We start from the raw sequence: 15,300 nt of genomic DNA, 5'->3' as shown, positions 1-15,300 counted from the left end.
TTTTAGTCTGGGCCAGGGACTAGGGTGGTGCTATCGCTGGGGCTACCCCCGACTTCCCGGCAATCCTGGGCTACCCACTAGGTTGAAGTCAGGAGTCAGAAGTCAGACGTCCCACCCCAGTCTGGACCCTTCCCACCAACCTCACACCCAGCAAAATCTTGGTTTCGTTTCCCCAAACTGGATTTTGACTCTGAAGTTTTTCATTTCCGAACTGGCCTTGTCCCATGCACAGGGTCTCCACCTTTGGTGGGGATTATAGGGGGCTGCAGGACAGGAACACATGAGGTTCTGAGCCTTTGAGGCATGCACAGAGTATGTGGGCCTTCCTTGAGGGTCCTCAGCGACCGAAGTGGGCACTTCCCGCCCACCCCACCAAGACTTGGGCCTTTTTCAAGGGATGGAGGGGGAACAGAAAGTAGAAGGGAGGGGAAGGTGGGGAGGGGGAAGGGAGCCGGAGAGAGGATAGTCCAGGGAAGGGAGGGTGGAGAGGACAGGGGAGGTGAAGGGGAGGGCTGAGAGGAGAGGAGGACAGAGGAGGGGGAGGAGGAAGGAAAGAAGAGAACGGGGAAGGTGAAGGAGAGGAGCGAGAGGAGAGCAGAAGGCAGCAGGGAGAGGAGAAGTTGTGGAGGTGAAGGGGAGGGGGGAGCAGAGGGAGCTGAAGAGGTGAGAGTGGAGGAGAGGGTAGGAAAGGTGAAGGAGGGAGCAAAGGGGGAGGAAGAGGGAGTGGGGGAGTGGGAGGAGTAGAGGAGAGAACGGGGTGAGAGGGGAGCAGAGATAGATGGGAGAGGAGAGGGGACAGGGGAGGATGGGGGCAGGGGAAGGGAGGCAACCAATACCCCTGCCCTCTTCCCAGCCCCAGTCATGCAGGGGTCAGCCGGGGTCACCCCCTTCCCTGGTTCCTGGCAAAAGGAGACCGGAAGCTCCTGGAGGGAGACGGTCACTGGGACCTGACAGACCCTCCAGAAGCCATCTCAGGACTCCCCAGCAGCAGGACCTGTGCCCCAAGCCTGCCCTGCTGCCGCCAGCCCAGCTGTGGGGTGGTCACCGGACCAGGATGTGGACACCACAGTGGTGATTACTGCCAGGGTGACAGACTGTCACGTGCTGCCTTGGATCCTGCTGGTCTCCCTCCCAGCTCAGCCCCCCACTGTCCACCCTCCTATCCAGCCCCCCACCATCTACCTTCCAGCTCAGCCCCCACCTCCAGCCAAGTTCCCACCGTCCATCTTCCTGCCCTGCCCCTAACCTCGATGAGCTGCAGGGATCAGCGGCCTTTAACTCAGGATCTCAAAGTCCACGACAAGCGTTAATTAAGCGACAAAATGGCAAGTATTTGTTCTAATGAGCCCGAGTGACTTTCTCAATGTCATTAGCAGAGCTGCACTTTTTTATGCAAAAATCTCTAGTTTCCTGGTTTATTTTCCACCAGATAACTTTAGGAACACAGTTTTTAGAAGCTTGGGAGCAGGTCCCTGAGAAGAAAGTCACCACCTTCCTCTACCTCCCTCTCCTCCTTCTCTTCCTCTTCCTCCTCTTCTTTTCTTCTCCTCTCCACCTTCTCTTCCTTTTTCTCATTCTTTTCTTCCCCTCTCCCTCCCCCTCCTCCTCCTCTTCCTCCTCCTCTTTTTCTTTCTCCACCCAGGCCTCCCCCTAAACACCTCAATGGGTGACCCCATCACTGGCTCAGAACCCCCTCCCATCTGACCCTGGACTCAGTCTCCTACAGGCCACCAGGGCACTTGGGGGAACCATGATGGCCTCCTACTCTAGCTCTTCACCTCTGCCCCTCACCCTCTCTCTCCATCTCTCTGGGCCTTTCTCCGAGTATTCCTCTATCTTTCTGGGTCTGTCTCTCTGGCTATCTCTCCTGCTTTTTCTCTGAGTTTCACACTATCTCTTTCTATGACTGTCTCTGGCTATCTCTCTTTATCTCTGTCTTCTGGATCTGTCTCTGACTCCATCTTTCTTTTTCTATCCCTATCTTTCTCTCTGTGACTATCTCTGGCTATTTTTCCCTCTTTATCTCTCTGGGTTCTGGATCTCTGACTCTATCTTGCTGTGTCTATCTCTGGCTGTCTCTCCCTATTTATCTCTGGGTGTTTCTCCATCTCTCTGTGTCTCTCTCCTTTGCTATCTGTCCCTCCTTGCCTATCTTCAGGGTCTGTCTCTGTCTATCTCAGTGTCTGCCTGGCTGTATCCTACTGTACCTCTTACTCTCCTTCTGGGTCTTTCTCTCCCTCTTTCTCTCTTTTTCTCTCTGTCTGTCCTTCCTCTGAGAAATGGCATTCCCCTGAGTCAGATCACCCCACCCCTTCCCTCCAGCCAACTTCGGCTCCTTACACTCAGCCTGTGGGACCCTCCCCAGCCCCCACACCCTCCCCCCTTTGGACCAGGCACCCACTGTGTCCTAACCTCTGGGGTTGCTTGTGGCCCCAGTGCCATTGATGAATGGGTGGATTGGGGGTGGGTGGTTCGGTGGGTAGGGGGATTAAGGGTATCAACTGCATATGGCATCAACTGCCTCATGGACACCCCCTCTTCCCCCTGGTTGGGTATGAAGCCGTTGGGGTCGGGGGGAGCAGAGGAAGGAGGGGACAGCGATGAGCTGAGGGATGGAGGGAGCTGAGGCAGAGGGGTGCCTGTGGCAGGCGGGTAAACAGAAGAAGGGGGAAGAGATTAAATGAAAAATCCCTGAGGCCCACGGCCAAGTCCTGGCTGACACAGTGAGGAAGATAAAAAGAGAGAAGGAAGGAGAGACACTGGCCGAGCTGGTAATTGGAGAGGCAGAGAGATGAGAGGAACAGGCAGGGAAGGACGAGGTGGGAAAGAGGAGGAGGAAAAAGAGGGGAAAGATCAGAAAGAGACAGTCCCCACGTGAACAGATGTATGTTTTTATTTATTCATATGTTCCTTTCATGTAGTTGTCTGTCCCTTCACTGATTGGTTCGGCTATGTGGTCTGATGTTTGATCTGCTTCCTGTTCTAGCCTTCCACTACTGCTTTTACTCTGTAAATGACTTTTGTTGGCCTCCCTTTTAGAGTGTAAGCTTCTTGAGGGCACAGAATTGCATCTTGTTACTGTTTCTCAGCCAATCAACAGTAACGTTTATTGAGCACCTTCTGTACAGAGCGCTGTACTGAGCAGGTGGGTGGCCTGGTACCCTATTAAGAGAAGCAGCATGGCCAAATGGAAAGAGCCCAGGCCTGGGAGCCAGAAGACCTGGGTTCTGTTCCTGGTTCCACCATTTGCCTGCTGTGTGACCTTGGGCAAGTCACTGAACTTCTCCGGGCCTCACTTTACAGATGAGGACTCAATACACGTTCTCCCTCCTACTTAGACTCTGAGCCCTCTGTGGGACAAAGACAATCTGTTCTGATTATCTTGCTTCTATCCTAGTGCTCAGGGCAATGCTTGGCATATATAGTAAGCACTTTAAAAGTACTAGTATTATTATTGTTGTTATTGCTATTATCATTATTATCTCTCTATCTTGAATCCCCCGCAACTGCCACTGGCCCTTCCACACCATTAGTGATATTCATTCTTTAATTCAGTCATATTTATTAAGTGTTTACTGTATGCAGAGCACTGTTCTAAGCGCTTGGGAAAGTACAATACAACAAAAAGCAGTGACATTCCCTGCCCACTTCATAGAACAGTGTACTGAGCACCAGGTTGTGCATTTCAGCTGCTCACTGGGACCCCGGAATGGAGCCATGTTGGCCACAGGCTCGGGAAAGAGTACCAGAGCCATGCATGCTGGCCAGTGGGCTCCTCAGAGGAAATAGTGTGGACATAGGGCTTCTTGGGCCCAGCGGCATTTGGATTCACCCAGGCACCACTGGCAAGTGCACTTGATAAACGCAGCTGGGTTTCAAGGCTTCTTTCCCCAGTCATTTGTCCTAGGTCAGGGTCTTCCTCTGATGTCCATCTCTGATCCCCCCCGGGCACCTGGGAAAGAATGCCGAAGCAGAAGAAACCCTCCCAGCCCAAAGGGAGGCCCCACTGGACCCAAAGAGACAGACATAGAGAGGCTTCCACGAGTCAGGACCAGAATCAGCCACTGAGCATGCAGTTGAAAAAATTCAAAAACGAGCACCGAGCTTGGCGTAAATGCACCAGGGCTAGACATGGCCCTGCCTGCTGTGGGACTTTGAGCAAGCCATTTGCCTTCTCTGGGCCTCATTTCCCTCATCTGTAAAACGGGGATGAGATCACTTCTCTCCCTCCCTCTTAAGCTGGGAGCCCCAGGGGGGATGGGGACTGGGACTATTCTGATGAGCTTAGATCTACCCCAGTACTTAGCACATTACTTGGCACATAGTAAATGCTTAAGAAAGATCCCTGTTATTGCTGGGGCTCCCAGTGGTGGTAGGAGCAGAGAGAAACAGAGAGTGGGAACCACACATCGTCACTGGGAGAGAGGGGAGAAGGGGCACTGCAGGCAGAGTATGGCTGGATGTGGGGCCCTGTGGACACCATTCCTGGGTCACCAGCCCTCTGCTCTGCAGCATCGCTTTGGGGGGTGTCCAAGCACTGGGGAATTGCATGGGGGGGACTCTTGGGGGCCCTCCAGGCACCAGTCCTCCGGTGCTCAAACGAACCCTTAGGTCAGAAGCAGAAATCTCTCCTACAGAACAGCTGCCTGCAAAATCCTGAACTGAATGAGGATGAAATTGTCTAAGTTTGCAGAGAAGGGCACACTTTCAAACAAAGAAATCATTCTGGCTACTGTCAAGGAAACATGATGTGAAGAGGCCGGTCTAGTCTGCGTGAACACAGCAGAATCTTTCTTTCTCCCTCTTTCTGTCTCCCTCTCTATGCTTGACTCTCTCTGATTCTAAGTCTTTCCCTCTCCATGTATCTCTCTCTGTCTCATTCTATTTCTGTCTTTTTGCTGCCTCTCCATCTCTTTTTCTCTGCTCCTCCCTTTCTGTCTCCCTCGGTCTCTCTCCCTCAGTCTCTCTGCATCTCTTTTGTGCACACACATGAGAATCTCAAGGACCAGTTCATAAGCTCTTTAGGAAATCACCTTCACCCCCAGCGGCTCCTCCTGTTTGTCAGGGATAAGCCCACAGACCTGGGTTGAGGAGTGGTTTCAGTTTCAGAAGCACCTCCTATGAGGGACCATGAAGTACTTTTAAAACCCTTCCTGGTTAACCGGCAGAGTAAAAGAGGTCGCCAGGCAGAGCGAGTTATCCTTTAAAAAAAAGGCCGAAGTTTATCCAAGGACAAACAGGAAAGACCGTAAAGAGCAGCAGATCAGGTGCCCATGGAAAATCAGGCTGTACAAAAAGGAATTTGAAGACCTCATTGTAAGGTAGGCCAGAGCTGGAAATAAAAAATTCCTCCACTGTATCAGAAGCGGGAAGCTAGCAAGGGAATCAGTGGGGTCACTTGCTAATCATGACGTTAGAGGTGCACTCTGGGATAAATGGGGGAAAGCCAAGCAGCTCATTAAATTTTCATAGTTCAAGTTTTACTGAGAAAGATGTTAGAGGGTGTCCTCCCCGCTGAGTGAAGACGTGTCTCTTCTTGTTTGTTTTGAACCTGCCACCTTCAAGCTTCAGTGGGTGCGCCCCTTTGTCCAGGTGCTGGGAGATTTGCTGAACAGCATGGTGTGTTTGCCCTGTCAACACCTTTCCTGATTTAGCTGGCATCAGGCATGTGCCCCCTCAGCTGTCTTCTCTCCAAACTGAAATCCTCTCCAGGTGGAATTCATTCCCACAGAAAGCTGAGCAGCAGAAATATTGGCAGGTCCCGAGGCAGGTTTGGGAAGATCCAAGGATGAGTGGGCTGTGCTGGGTCACCTGGGGAAGAGTCAAGGATAGAGAGGGGAGAGTCAGGGATGTCACGTGGTCCATACTACGTCACGAGGGGAGAGTCAGGGTTGTTGTATGGTGCATGCTAGGTCACCGGAGGAGGGTCAAGGAAAGAGAGTGGAGTGTCAGGGGAGTGGAGTGTCAGGGATGTTGGATGGTTTGTGATGGGTCACTGGGGGGAAGTCAGGGATGAAGAGGGGAGTCAGAGCTGTTGGTTATTCCGTGCGGGGCAGCTGGCGGAGAGTCAGCGATACGGACGGAAGAGTCAGGGATGTGAGATGGTCCATCCTTGACCACGATGGTGGGTGGCCAGGAGGGTGATCATCACACAGTTCGTCCAAGTGTCCCAGCATCACTGTCATAGATGGATGGACCTCGGAGCGACCTTGTTCACGGTTATTTGTAGGATCCCTCTACCTCCCTGGACCTGACCCAGCCTCCTGCTCATGGGTCAGGGTCTCCATGGTGGAACCCTGTGTCCCTCCGAGAGTCAGATGAAGACCCTGGACCTACAGCACCTGGTGACCACTCCCGAGACATGGCCATCGTGCCCATGCTTGTGTTACCACAGAGAAGACTGCGGGCGGTCATGACTTGGACCTGTGAAATAGCAGCAGAGCATCCGAGCGTACATCAGAGAGTTAAATGTCAACAACACCCACTCCCGACAACCAATCGCAATTATCAAAGGAATGGGAATGAAGCCCCAGTAGGGTCTAGAACAGAGCCAAGCCATCCAGGGAGAGAATTGCTGCCCTGATTTCCACATTTAGCGAGGCTGGTTAACTCTTCCTTCTCCTCCCTCCCTCCTCACTCCCTCCCTCTCCTTTTCATGCCTCACCCATGGATTTCTGGGGAGGAGTGAAAAGAAATCAAAGTGCCTTTGTGTGCACTGTGACAGTTGAGTGCAAATAGATTGATTAAAAACACTTTCTTTTTAAATTTAAATAGGCAAGAGGCTTCTGGGTAATATGGAGGGTATGTGCTCAGCGGTAACGAGCTTGGCGTGGGAAGTGGGAGAGAAATATGGAGGGCAAGGCCACTCATTCGGCTTTTAAACACTAGATTGATTCTAAATTTTTCCTGGGTGTCAGTTTAATTTCTGGTAAATGAATCTGTCTCCCAGGGGCCAGAGTCTCTTTTCTGGGTACCTCATTGGAAAAATGAGCATTTGTTTTTCCCGTCTCCCCGGTTCTGCCCAAGGCCTCTATGTTCATGTCTGGAGATGGGAGCTGGGGCGGGGGTTGCAGGAGAGTGAGTGGGCCTTCTCTCCACCCTTCTGCTTGCCCTCCATCTCCCGGGACTCCTGGTGACCACTGGATCTCTGAACCCGGCTGCCAGGGGCCAAGGTCACAGGGCCCAGACCACAAGGCCAACATTGGGAAGGAGACTCAGGGGAACAGGAGTTGGAGTTGTATTGAGGCGATAGGAGAGAAGGGAACAGGGTACCGAGAAAGGGATCCCTCACTAGACTGAAAGCTCCCAGAGGGCAGAGGTTGTGTCTACTAAACTGTATCACACTCTCTCCAGCACTTGGTACAGCACTCTGCATGCGGTAAGATTGTCAGCTTTTCAAGGGCAGAGGTAGTGTCTACTAACTGTATTGTCTTCTTCCCAGTGCTCAGTTCAGTGCTCTGCACACAACAGATTGTCAGCTCCTTGAGGGCAGGGATTGTGCTTACATTCCTGTGTGCAGAGAACTGTTCTGAGCATTTAGATGAATAAAATAGAGTTTAGTAGACCTGGTCCCTGACCTCAAGGAGTTTACAATCTAATGAGAATAGCAAGAACACGTGGAGAAAATTGAATTGTTAGAAAGATTAATGTGCCAGTGTTTAGAGAAGACCGCCTTGCTCTCCTTCCTGTCCACAGTGCAGACACACACACAGACACACACACGCCCTCTACACGTCCCCTCTTGTGCACTCACACAGCCCATTTCTGAAATCTGAATGTGATGTCTGTGGATAAAATATGTACATGTATTTGAAACTCAGTTTGACACCACAGCAGTAAATTCAAGATAAACTATCTTTCACAAACACATTTCCTTCCCCATTGCACACATCCATTTGTTTCTGGGATGAAGGTGGGGTGGAATGGGGGCAGGCATCGAGAGTCCCGGAATGCCGGTAAGGTCTTTCAGTCCTGGGCGTATGCTCACAAGTCATGGATTAAACATCTCAAGCCAGGTGGCATCTAGGAGTCCCACTGGCACATCTCAGAATCGCGGCCTAAGGGGCAAGTGACTGTTGATCATTAACATTTAATGGGCAAATATGTTTCTGATTGTTCCAGTGATAGGACTGTGTTGCTAAGCATGTCTTGGCTGGTTTTCTTCCCATCTGGCAGGAGAGGGCTCAGAGGTGAAGGACAAATCTGGGGCGGGGGGCACCAAGGAAAAGAGGAAAAACACTTAATTTTAACTACTCTCCAGTTGGTAGAGAAAGACCATCTACTGGAGGCTGGGATTCCATAAGAGTGAAGCAGCCAAATTCCCACCCTCTCCAAGAAAGGGAGGAAGAATGAAGCCTTGCCTTGCTTATACCCTCCAATGGCTGGAACTCCTTCCCACTTTACATCAATCAATGGTGTTTATTGAGCACTTACTGTGTGCAGAGCACTGTACTAAGCTCTTGGGAGAGTACAATACAGTAGAGTCGGGAGATATGATTCCTGCCTACATCCACCATTCTCTGCATCTTCAAAGCCCCACAAAAATCACAATTCAATCTCTTCTGCTTTACCCATTCACTTGGATCCTTATCCCCTTTGCACTGATACTCACCCTAGCCTCACAGCACTTATGTCCATATCTTTATTCTCTGCTGCTTCCCTTGTCTGAAATTTATTTTATTGAGAGGCTGCTTGTTGAGAAGCAGCATGGCCTACTGGGTAGAGCACAGGCCTGGGAGTCAGAAGGGCCTGGATTCTAATTCTTGTCTCTGCCACTTCTCTGCTTTGTGATCTTGGGCAAGTCACTTAACTTCTCTGCCTCAGTTACTTCATAAGTAAAATGAAGTTTAAGACTGTGAGCCCCATGTGGGCCCGGGACTCTGTCCAACCCGATTTACTTGTATTCACCCCAGCACTAAGTACAATGTCTAGCACGTAGTAAGTGCTTAATAACTACCACCGTTATTATTATTATTGCTATTATTAATTTTATTGTCTGTTTCCCCCACTTCTCGCAGGCAGGGACCATGTCTACTGATTCTTTTGTACTCTCCTGAGTGCTCAGTATAGTGCTCTGCACAGAGTAGACTGTCAGCTCCTTGAGGGCAGGAACTGGGGGTGCTAACTCCGTTGTCCTTTCCTTAGCACTCAGTACAATGCTCCGCACATAGCAAACATTCAAGAGATAGCATTTATTGATGAAAGAAGGTAAGGAAGAGAGAGGGGCAGAGGAAAGACGAGTGAGGGCCTGAAACACCAGCCAGGGTCTAGCTGAGTGAAGGAGCACTGAGCCATGGCGATGTTGTGGGCAGAAAAATACTGCAGAAGAAAACGGCAGGGGAGTCACCGAGGCTGAGAGACTCCTGGCCTGCGTACTCCCCTCAGCCGCTGCCTGGCTTTCAAGCAGGAGGAAACAGAGACAACAAATCCAGCTTTGGGCCCGGCAGCTCAGATGGGAATGAGACTCTGATCTGCCGTTGTTTTCCGGAGAGCTGGAATCCCCTGGTTAAACAACCTTCCCGGAGCTTGGCATCTGCTGACTGTAGCCACAGCCCGGTTGAGCGAGGAGCAGGGAGAGGGGAGCGGGGCCCAGAACCTCCATAAGGGGGAGGCAGCCTGCCTGGCAAGGACTTGCCCTGCTGAGCCTGGGGGGTTGTCCGTAGCTCTCTCTCACTCATCAGAGGACTAGCCTTGTGTCTTCTCAGTTCATTGTTGCTCCCTGGAGCCTAATGCAGTGCTCAGTACAGTACTCTGCCCACAGTAAGTGCTCAACAAATGCAGATGACAGTGATGATGATGATGATGATGGTGATGAAGAAGATCCAAGATCCAGGCTGGTGGTCCCAGTCCACTTCCTGTCCCAGTTCCAGGTCTGGAGGCCAGCCCCCCGACCCAGCCTCAAACTCATCCCAGTGGATCCCCTAGGTCTGCGGTGACCTTTCCCCCTTTCTGGATGACAAGCCGTTCCAAACGGGACCCGGGAATTCTGTCCCCTTCTGCAAGGAAGGTCTGCAGTGGAAGCTGAAGGGAAGCAAAACTTGGCGGGGCTCGAGAGCCGGGGGAGGGCGGGGGTGGACACTAGTGGAAACGAAGATTTTGCTCTTCAGCGCCTTCGCTATTTTTGTGTTTTCAGCATATCCTGGGGCTCGTACGGTGCCGAGTTGGGGGAGGGAGAAGCGGGTGAGCTGATCCTTAGGAGAGAAAAGCGTAAGCAAAGTATTGTGTGAGCAGAAGCCTGAATTGGCAAGCTGCAGATGCCACAGGAAACTTCAAATGGCATTTTTGATTGGGATTTTTTTTTTTTCATTTTTTTGTTTTGGGCAGAAGTCTCCAGCCTGCATCCTCCCCCCTCCAACACTCTCCTCCTCCACCAAAATGCATCTGAATGAGAAAACAGGCCAGGCTGGATGTACGAGGGGTCCAAGGCTGCCCCCTGCCGGAGGGTGGGAGGGTGGGGTCGTTTATAAGATGATATTTACTGAGCACTCACAGAGGCCAGAGCACTGGGGCCGCTACAGGAGAATTTGGTAGGACTCACTCCCCATCCCACATGGAGTCAATAGCCTATGGGGGAGGGAGAGCAGAGATCATCTCCCCATTTTACAGAGGAGGAAACGGAAACTTAGAGAAGTTGACTGATTTGCCCAAGGTCACGCAGCAGGCCGGTGGCAGTGCCGGGACTTGAGTCTCCCGACACCTGTCCCGTGTGGTCTGCGGGCCCGGTGGATGCACTTGGGCAGAGGGCCTTGGGGGATGAGGCAAAGTTGGGGAGGGGTGAGATGTTGATGGAGCCTCAGCCCCCTTCCCCTATCCCCTCTGGGGCAGAAGTCTTGCTTTCTCACCGCTAACTGAAGAATGGCACTAATCATCTCTCCCCCCCATTTCTGGGAAATTGGTCAGAAAATCCAGGGGAAGGCAGGACTGCGATTCGACAAGGATGCCTGAGTGGAACATTATTGTAGCAATGCCAAATGCCAACGGGTGTCCAAGAAATAGATGGGTTTTTCTGGGTGTCATCCTCCCAGCCAGGAACTTGCCCTTCCAGCTCAGCCCCTTGTTGCCTGCTGCTCCTGCTCTGTCTTTCTGGCCGGACCTTCCAGTCTGTCTGCGTTCTGGGTCTCTCAATCCTATCTCCTTCTGTGCCGGCTCTGTCTCTTCTCTGCTCCGCGGCCTCCCCTCCCCCCCCCCCCCCCCCCCCCCCCCCCCCCCCCCGCCACCTTCCTCCTCCTTCTCCTGGCCATCTGTTTCCATCGCCGAGTCTCTCCAGACAACTGCCTTGCTGGATCCTTTTCTCTGGGATTTTTGAGCATTCAGTTTCTCTGTTGTTTCAGCTGAATCTCCCTGCCTGAATCTTTTTCTCCCCAACTCCTGGCTTTCTGTCAGCCTGCTCTCTCTGTCCCTCTGTGTCTCTGAGGGAGGTCTAAGGGATGCCTGGGATGGGTTGGGGGAAGGGTCAGAGGGGTGCTCTGAATCTGCCTTGTGCTCCTACCCCCAGGTCTGTTGTGCTTCTGCACAGGAGCAGTGGGACATTCTATCGCTTCCCCTGAGTTGCTTTGGGAGTGCTCTGGTTCTGCAGTTGCGAAATCCAGTTGAGGAGCAGTGTTGCCTAGTGGAAAGAGCACAGGCCTGGGAGTCAGAAGACCTGGGTTCTAGTCCCAGATCCATCACATCTGCTGGGTGACCTTGAACAAGTCACCGAACTTCTTTGTGACTCAGTTACTTCATCTGTAAAATGAGAATTAAGTCAGTGAGCCCCACATTGGACATGGACCCTATCCAACCTGATTAACTTATTTCCACCCCAGCACTTAGTACAGTGCCTGGCACATAGGAAGTGCTTAACAAATACCATTTTAAAAAGTAAAACACAGTTTCCCCCTCTGCCCCCCAAGCTCCTGCAGTGGAGGCAGGGGAATGTCTTGAGAGAACTTTCCAGAAGAAAAAAAAATATTACTAGTAGTAGCAGTAATAATAAAAACAGCAATAATCATGGACATTTTTGAATAATAAAAACTCTCTCAAAATAAATTAGTATGAATAAATTCCTCATTCATCACCCCTTACTTTTTGTAGAAGCTTTTAATTTTTCCCAAGTACAGTCACCTCAGTTATCTCATTTGATCCTCACAGCCTCCCGGGGAGAGAGGGAGAGGTGGGGCTAGTCAGCCCCATTTGACAGATGAGAAAACTGAGGCTCAGAGAGGTTCAATATCCTGCACGAGGTCATGCAGCAGGCAGCCGGTGATGGAGCCGAGACCAGAAACCACTAGACATCACTGCCTCCCCGGCTGGAATCAATGTAGGCGGGTGGAACCCAGGTGTTTGAGTCTCCCTCTCCTTGCTTGCCTTCCTTCTGCTCTTCCTCTATGCCCAGTCCCATATCTACCCCAGTGCTTGGCACTCAGTAAGCCCTTAGCAGAAGCTGTGGTGATTAATAGGATTCTGAAGTCTCCCCCTGGAGCTGAGCCACTCTGATTTGGTTTCCAGGAAGAGAATATGAAGGGGAGGAAGAATACCTGGAGATTCTTGGGATCACGCGGGAACAGTCCGGGAAGTACGAGTGCAGAGCTGCCAACGATGTTGCCTTAGCAGACGTCAAACAAGTCAAGGTCACTGTGAACTGTGAGTAGCTGCGTCACCCTAGCTGGCTCTTGAGACTCCCGGGGCTCCTGGAAGTCTCTGGCTGGGGCTTGGCCTCGAAGCGCTGTCTCTGAGACCACAGGCTCCCTGGGGCCGCATCCAGCTCATTTCATATCAAAAGAAATTATCTTCTGGCCTGAGCTGTACTGGGCGCCTAACATGTGTGGCGCGCCATACAGGGCATCTGCTATGTGCAAAGCACTGTACTGGATGCCCACTGGTGACAGTGTGGAGGAGGACAACGGCAGGAACTGGACCCCCATCACATGTACATGCATGTGTGCTGGGTGGCTTAAGGCACATGTACATATGTATGTGTATAGTTTCCCTCCTGTTCTGCTGAGCAGCAGCTTCTGTTGGAATCATGGTTGGGCTCTCACTGTGCCCCCGGGCCTGGTGGCCGGAGCTCTCCACCTCGGGGACAACTTTCCCTCCGGCGTGGAGAAACTGTCATCCCCAGACCGGCCATTCCCACCCCAAGCGGTGACCGTCCCTCATCCTCCCCCAACAGATCCACCGACCATCACAGAGTCCAAGAGCAACGAAGCCTCCACAGGGAGGCCGGCCTCCCTCACCTGCGAGGCGGCCGCGGTGCCCGCGCCGGACTTCGAGTGGTACAGAGATGACACCAGGTATCTGTGTTGCCCCCTGTACCCCAGCCCCTCACCCCCCTCACCCCGGGCCAACCTATGTACCACCCGCCACCCAGAATGGGAGCCATGTGCTCTGACCCCGGTGTGTCCCCATCGCCCCCTGTGAGCCCGGCCAAGGGGTCTCCTGGTGGCGTCAGCGTCAGTGTCAGCATCCGCCCTAAATGCCATCAGTGTGGGCTCTCTCTTCTTTGGCCCTCAGGATAAACAGTGCCAGCGGGCTGGAGATCCGGAGCGTGGAGGGCCAGTCTCTGCTGACCGTCAGCAATGTCACGGAGGAGCATTATGGGAACTACACCTGCGTGGCCGCCAACAAGCTTGGGGTGACCAACGCCAGCCTCGTCCTTTTCAGTAAGTGCCTTCCAGGCGCCCCCCATCTCCCCTCCCCTCACACACGTGTACACACGCACGCTGAGGTAGGCAATGCCCCCTGCCGGGACTGAGTCTTCAGATTCTGTGAATATCCCCCAGCTAGGACTGGGAGGGACTCCCACCCAAGGGGAAGGGGAATCTCCTTGTGTAAAGACAACGACCAGCAGCAGGCGGGTCTGTAGGGACAGGGCCGCCAGCATGGCTGTCCAACAGATCCAACTGAGCAGGGATGGACACTGTCCAGCAGGCAGATCTGCAGGGAAGGGGCCACAGGCATGGCTGTTCATGGGGCTGGGATCTGTGCCCGAAGCTGGGGCCACTGCTCTTCCTTCTCCGCAGCTGGACACGGCTGCCCATCAGTGGTCCCACACTGACTGACAATGGGGGTCACTCTGCTTCCGGGGACAAGAAGCAGATTCCACTCTGGACCTCTCCTCCTCTCATGATCTGGACCTGACTCCCTATCCCTTTTCCCACCACTCTGGAGGGGCTTCTCCCCTCCTCGTCATCCCCTTGCCCCATGCTCAGCCCCTCCCCAGCTCTCCCCACACTCAGAAGCTGGTTTGTCTCTCTTCCCATGGCCGGAGCATGAAACTCCACTGCCCCCCGCCCCCCAAAATTCACTTCTGCACTCAGTGGCTAGTTGTGCATGTATGTGAGGGTTGGGATATATACGTGTGTGTCTCTCTCTGTCTCCAGTTGTAAGCCTGTCTCTGGGTGTCTGCCTGGAGTGTCTGTCATCTCCATCTATATGTGTCTCTGAGGGTGTCTGACTGGGACTATCTCTCGCTGCATACACCTCTATTTCCCACTTCAGTTAAGCACAAGTTCTTATTCTCCAGGAAAGGGAGAGATTTCACTGCCACAGATTTGGCTGAGAGATTAGGAGAAATAGATTGCTGTGGTGCCCATTAAGCACTTTCTACACGCCAAGCCCTCTGCTAAGCACTGGACCAGGTACAGGAGAATCAGATGGGATGCAGCCCCTGCCCTACATAGGGCTCACGGTGGAGCCCCATGTCAGTGAGGGGGTGCATCCCGTCTCCTGACGGTGTAGGAAGGAAGGACAGCGGGGATCTCATCCCCATTTTGCAGATGAGGAAACCGAGGCCCAGAGAGGTTAAGTGATTTGCCCAAGGTCACACAGCAGAGCCAGGGCTGAAGCCCAGGTCTCCTGACTCATGGTCCTGCGCCATGCGCCAAGACCACTGGGCCGTGCCTCCTAGCTCGTGAGTTGAGCAGCCGTGGTTCCAAATACCTTCTCTGGCCAGCGGCCTGAGCCCCTCGGGGTGGAGCGGGATCCCCGGTCTGTCACCTTCTGGGGAGACCACTTCCAGGGACCCACCCTGGCGGGGGCAGTGGCCGGGGTATTCACTCTGGGCGATCGTTTCCGGATAGTTGTGGTGAGGATGATGATGATGAGAGTGGGCCAGGGGAGCCCCAGGGGGTGCTGTCCTGGAGCTGCTGCTTCTGGGGATGGATTGACCAAACTGGAGAGGCAGCCCTGCCATGCCTCCAGCAAAAGTCTGCCTCATTGATCCACTGGACCCCTGGACAAGTCAATCAAGCAACTGGCCAACCCCTTGTGTGTGTTGAGCAGAGACATGCAGAATGTCGTGTTGACTGTTGTAATGTAATG

At 52.8% G+C, this 15,300-nt stretch overlaps 1 protein-coding gene across 4 annotated transcripts in view; it reads left to right on the top strand.

Annotated features, from left to right (window-relative positions):
* LOC100089443 (limbic system associated membrane protein) overlaps positions 1-15,300 on the top strand; it is a 273,754-nt gene that overhangs the window by 239,999 nt on the left and 18,455 nt on the right. For all 4 annotated transcript variants that reach the window (XM_029074901.2, XM_029074903.2, XM_029074899.2 and 1 more), the window contains 3 exons: positions 12,487-12,621; positions 13,151-13,271; positions 13,492-13,640. In XM_029074901.2, coding sequence (XP_028930734.1) covers positions 12,487-12,621; positions 13,151-13,271; positions 13,492-13,640 — 405 coding nt within the window. The remainder of the gene's footprint in view (positions 1-12,486; positions 12,622-13,150; positions 13,272-13,491; positions 13,641-15,300) is intronic.

Source organism: Ornithorhynchus anatinus, chromosome 11 (assembly GCF_004115215.2).
Source record: "Ornithorhynchus anatinus isolate Pmale09 chromosome 11, mOrnAna1.pri.v4, whole genome shotgun sequence".
NCBI lineage: Eukaryota > Metazoa > Chordata > Mammalia > Monotremata > Ornithorhynchidae > Ornithorhynchus > Ornithorhynchus anatinus.
Note: the sequence above shows the minus strand (reverse complement) of the source record. Positions and strands in the feature narration are given on the sequence as shown.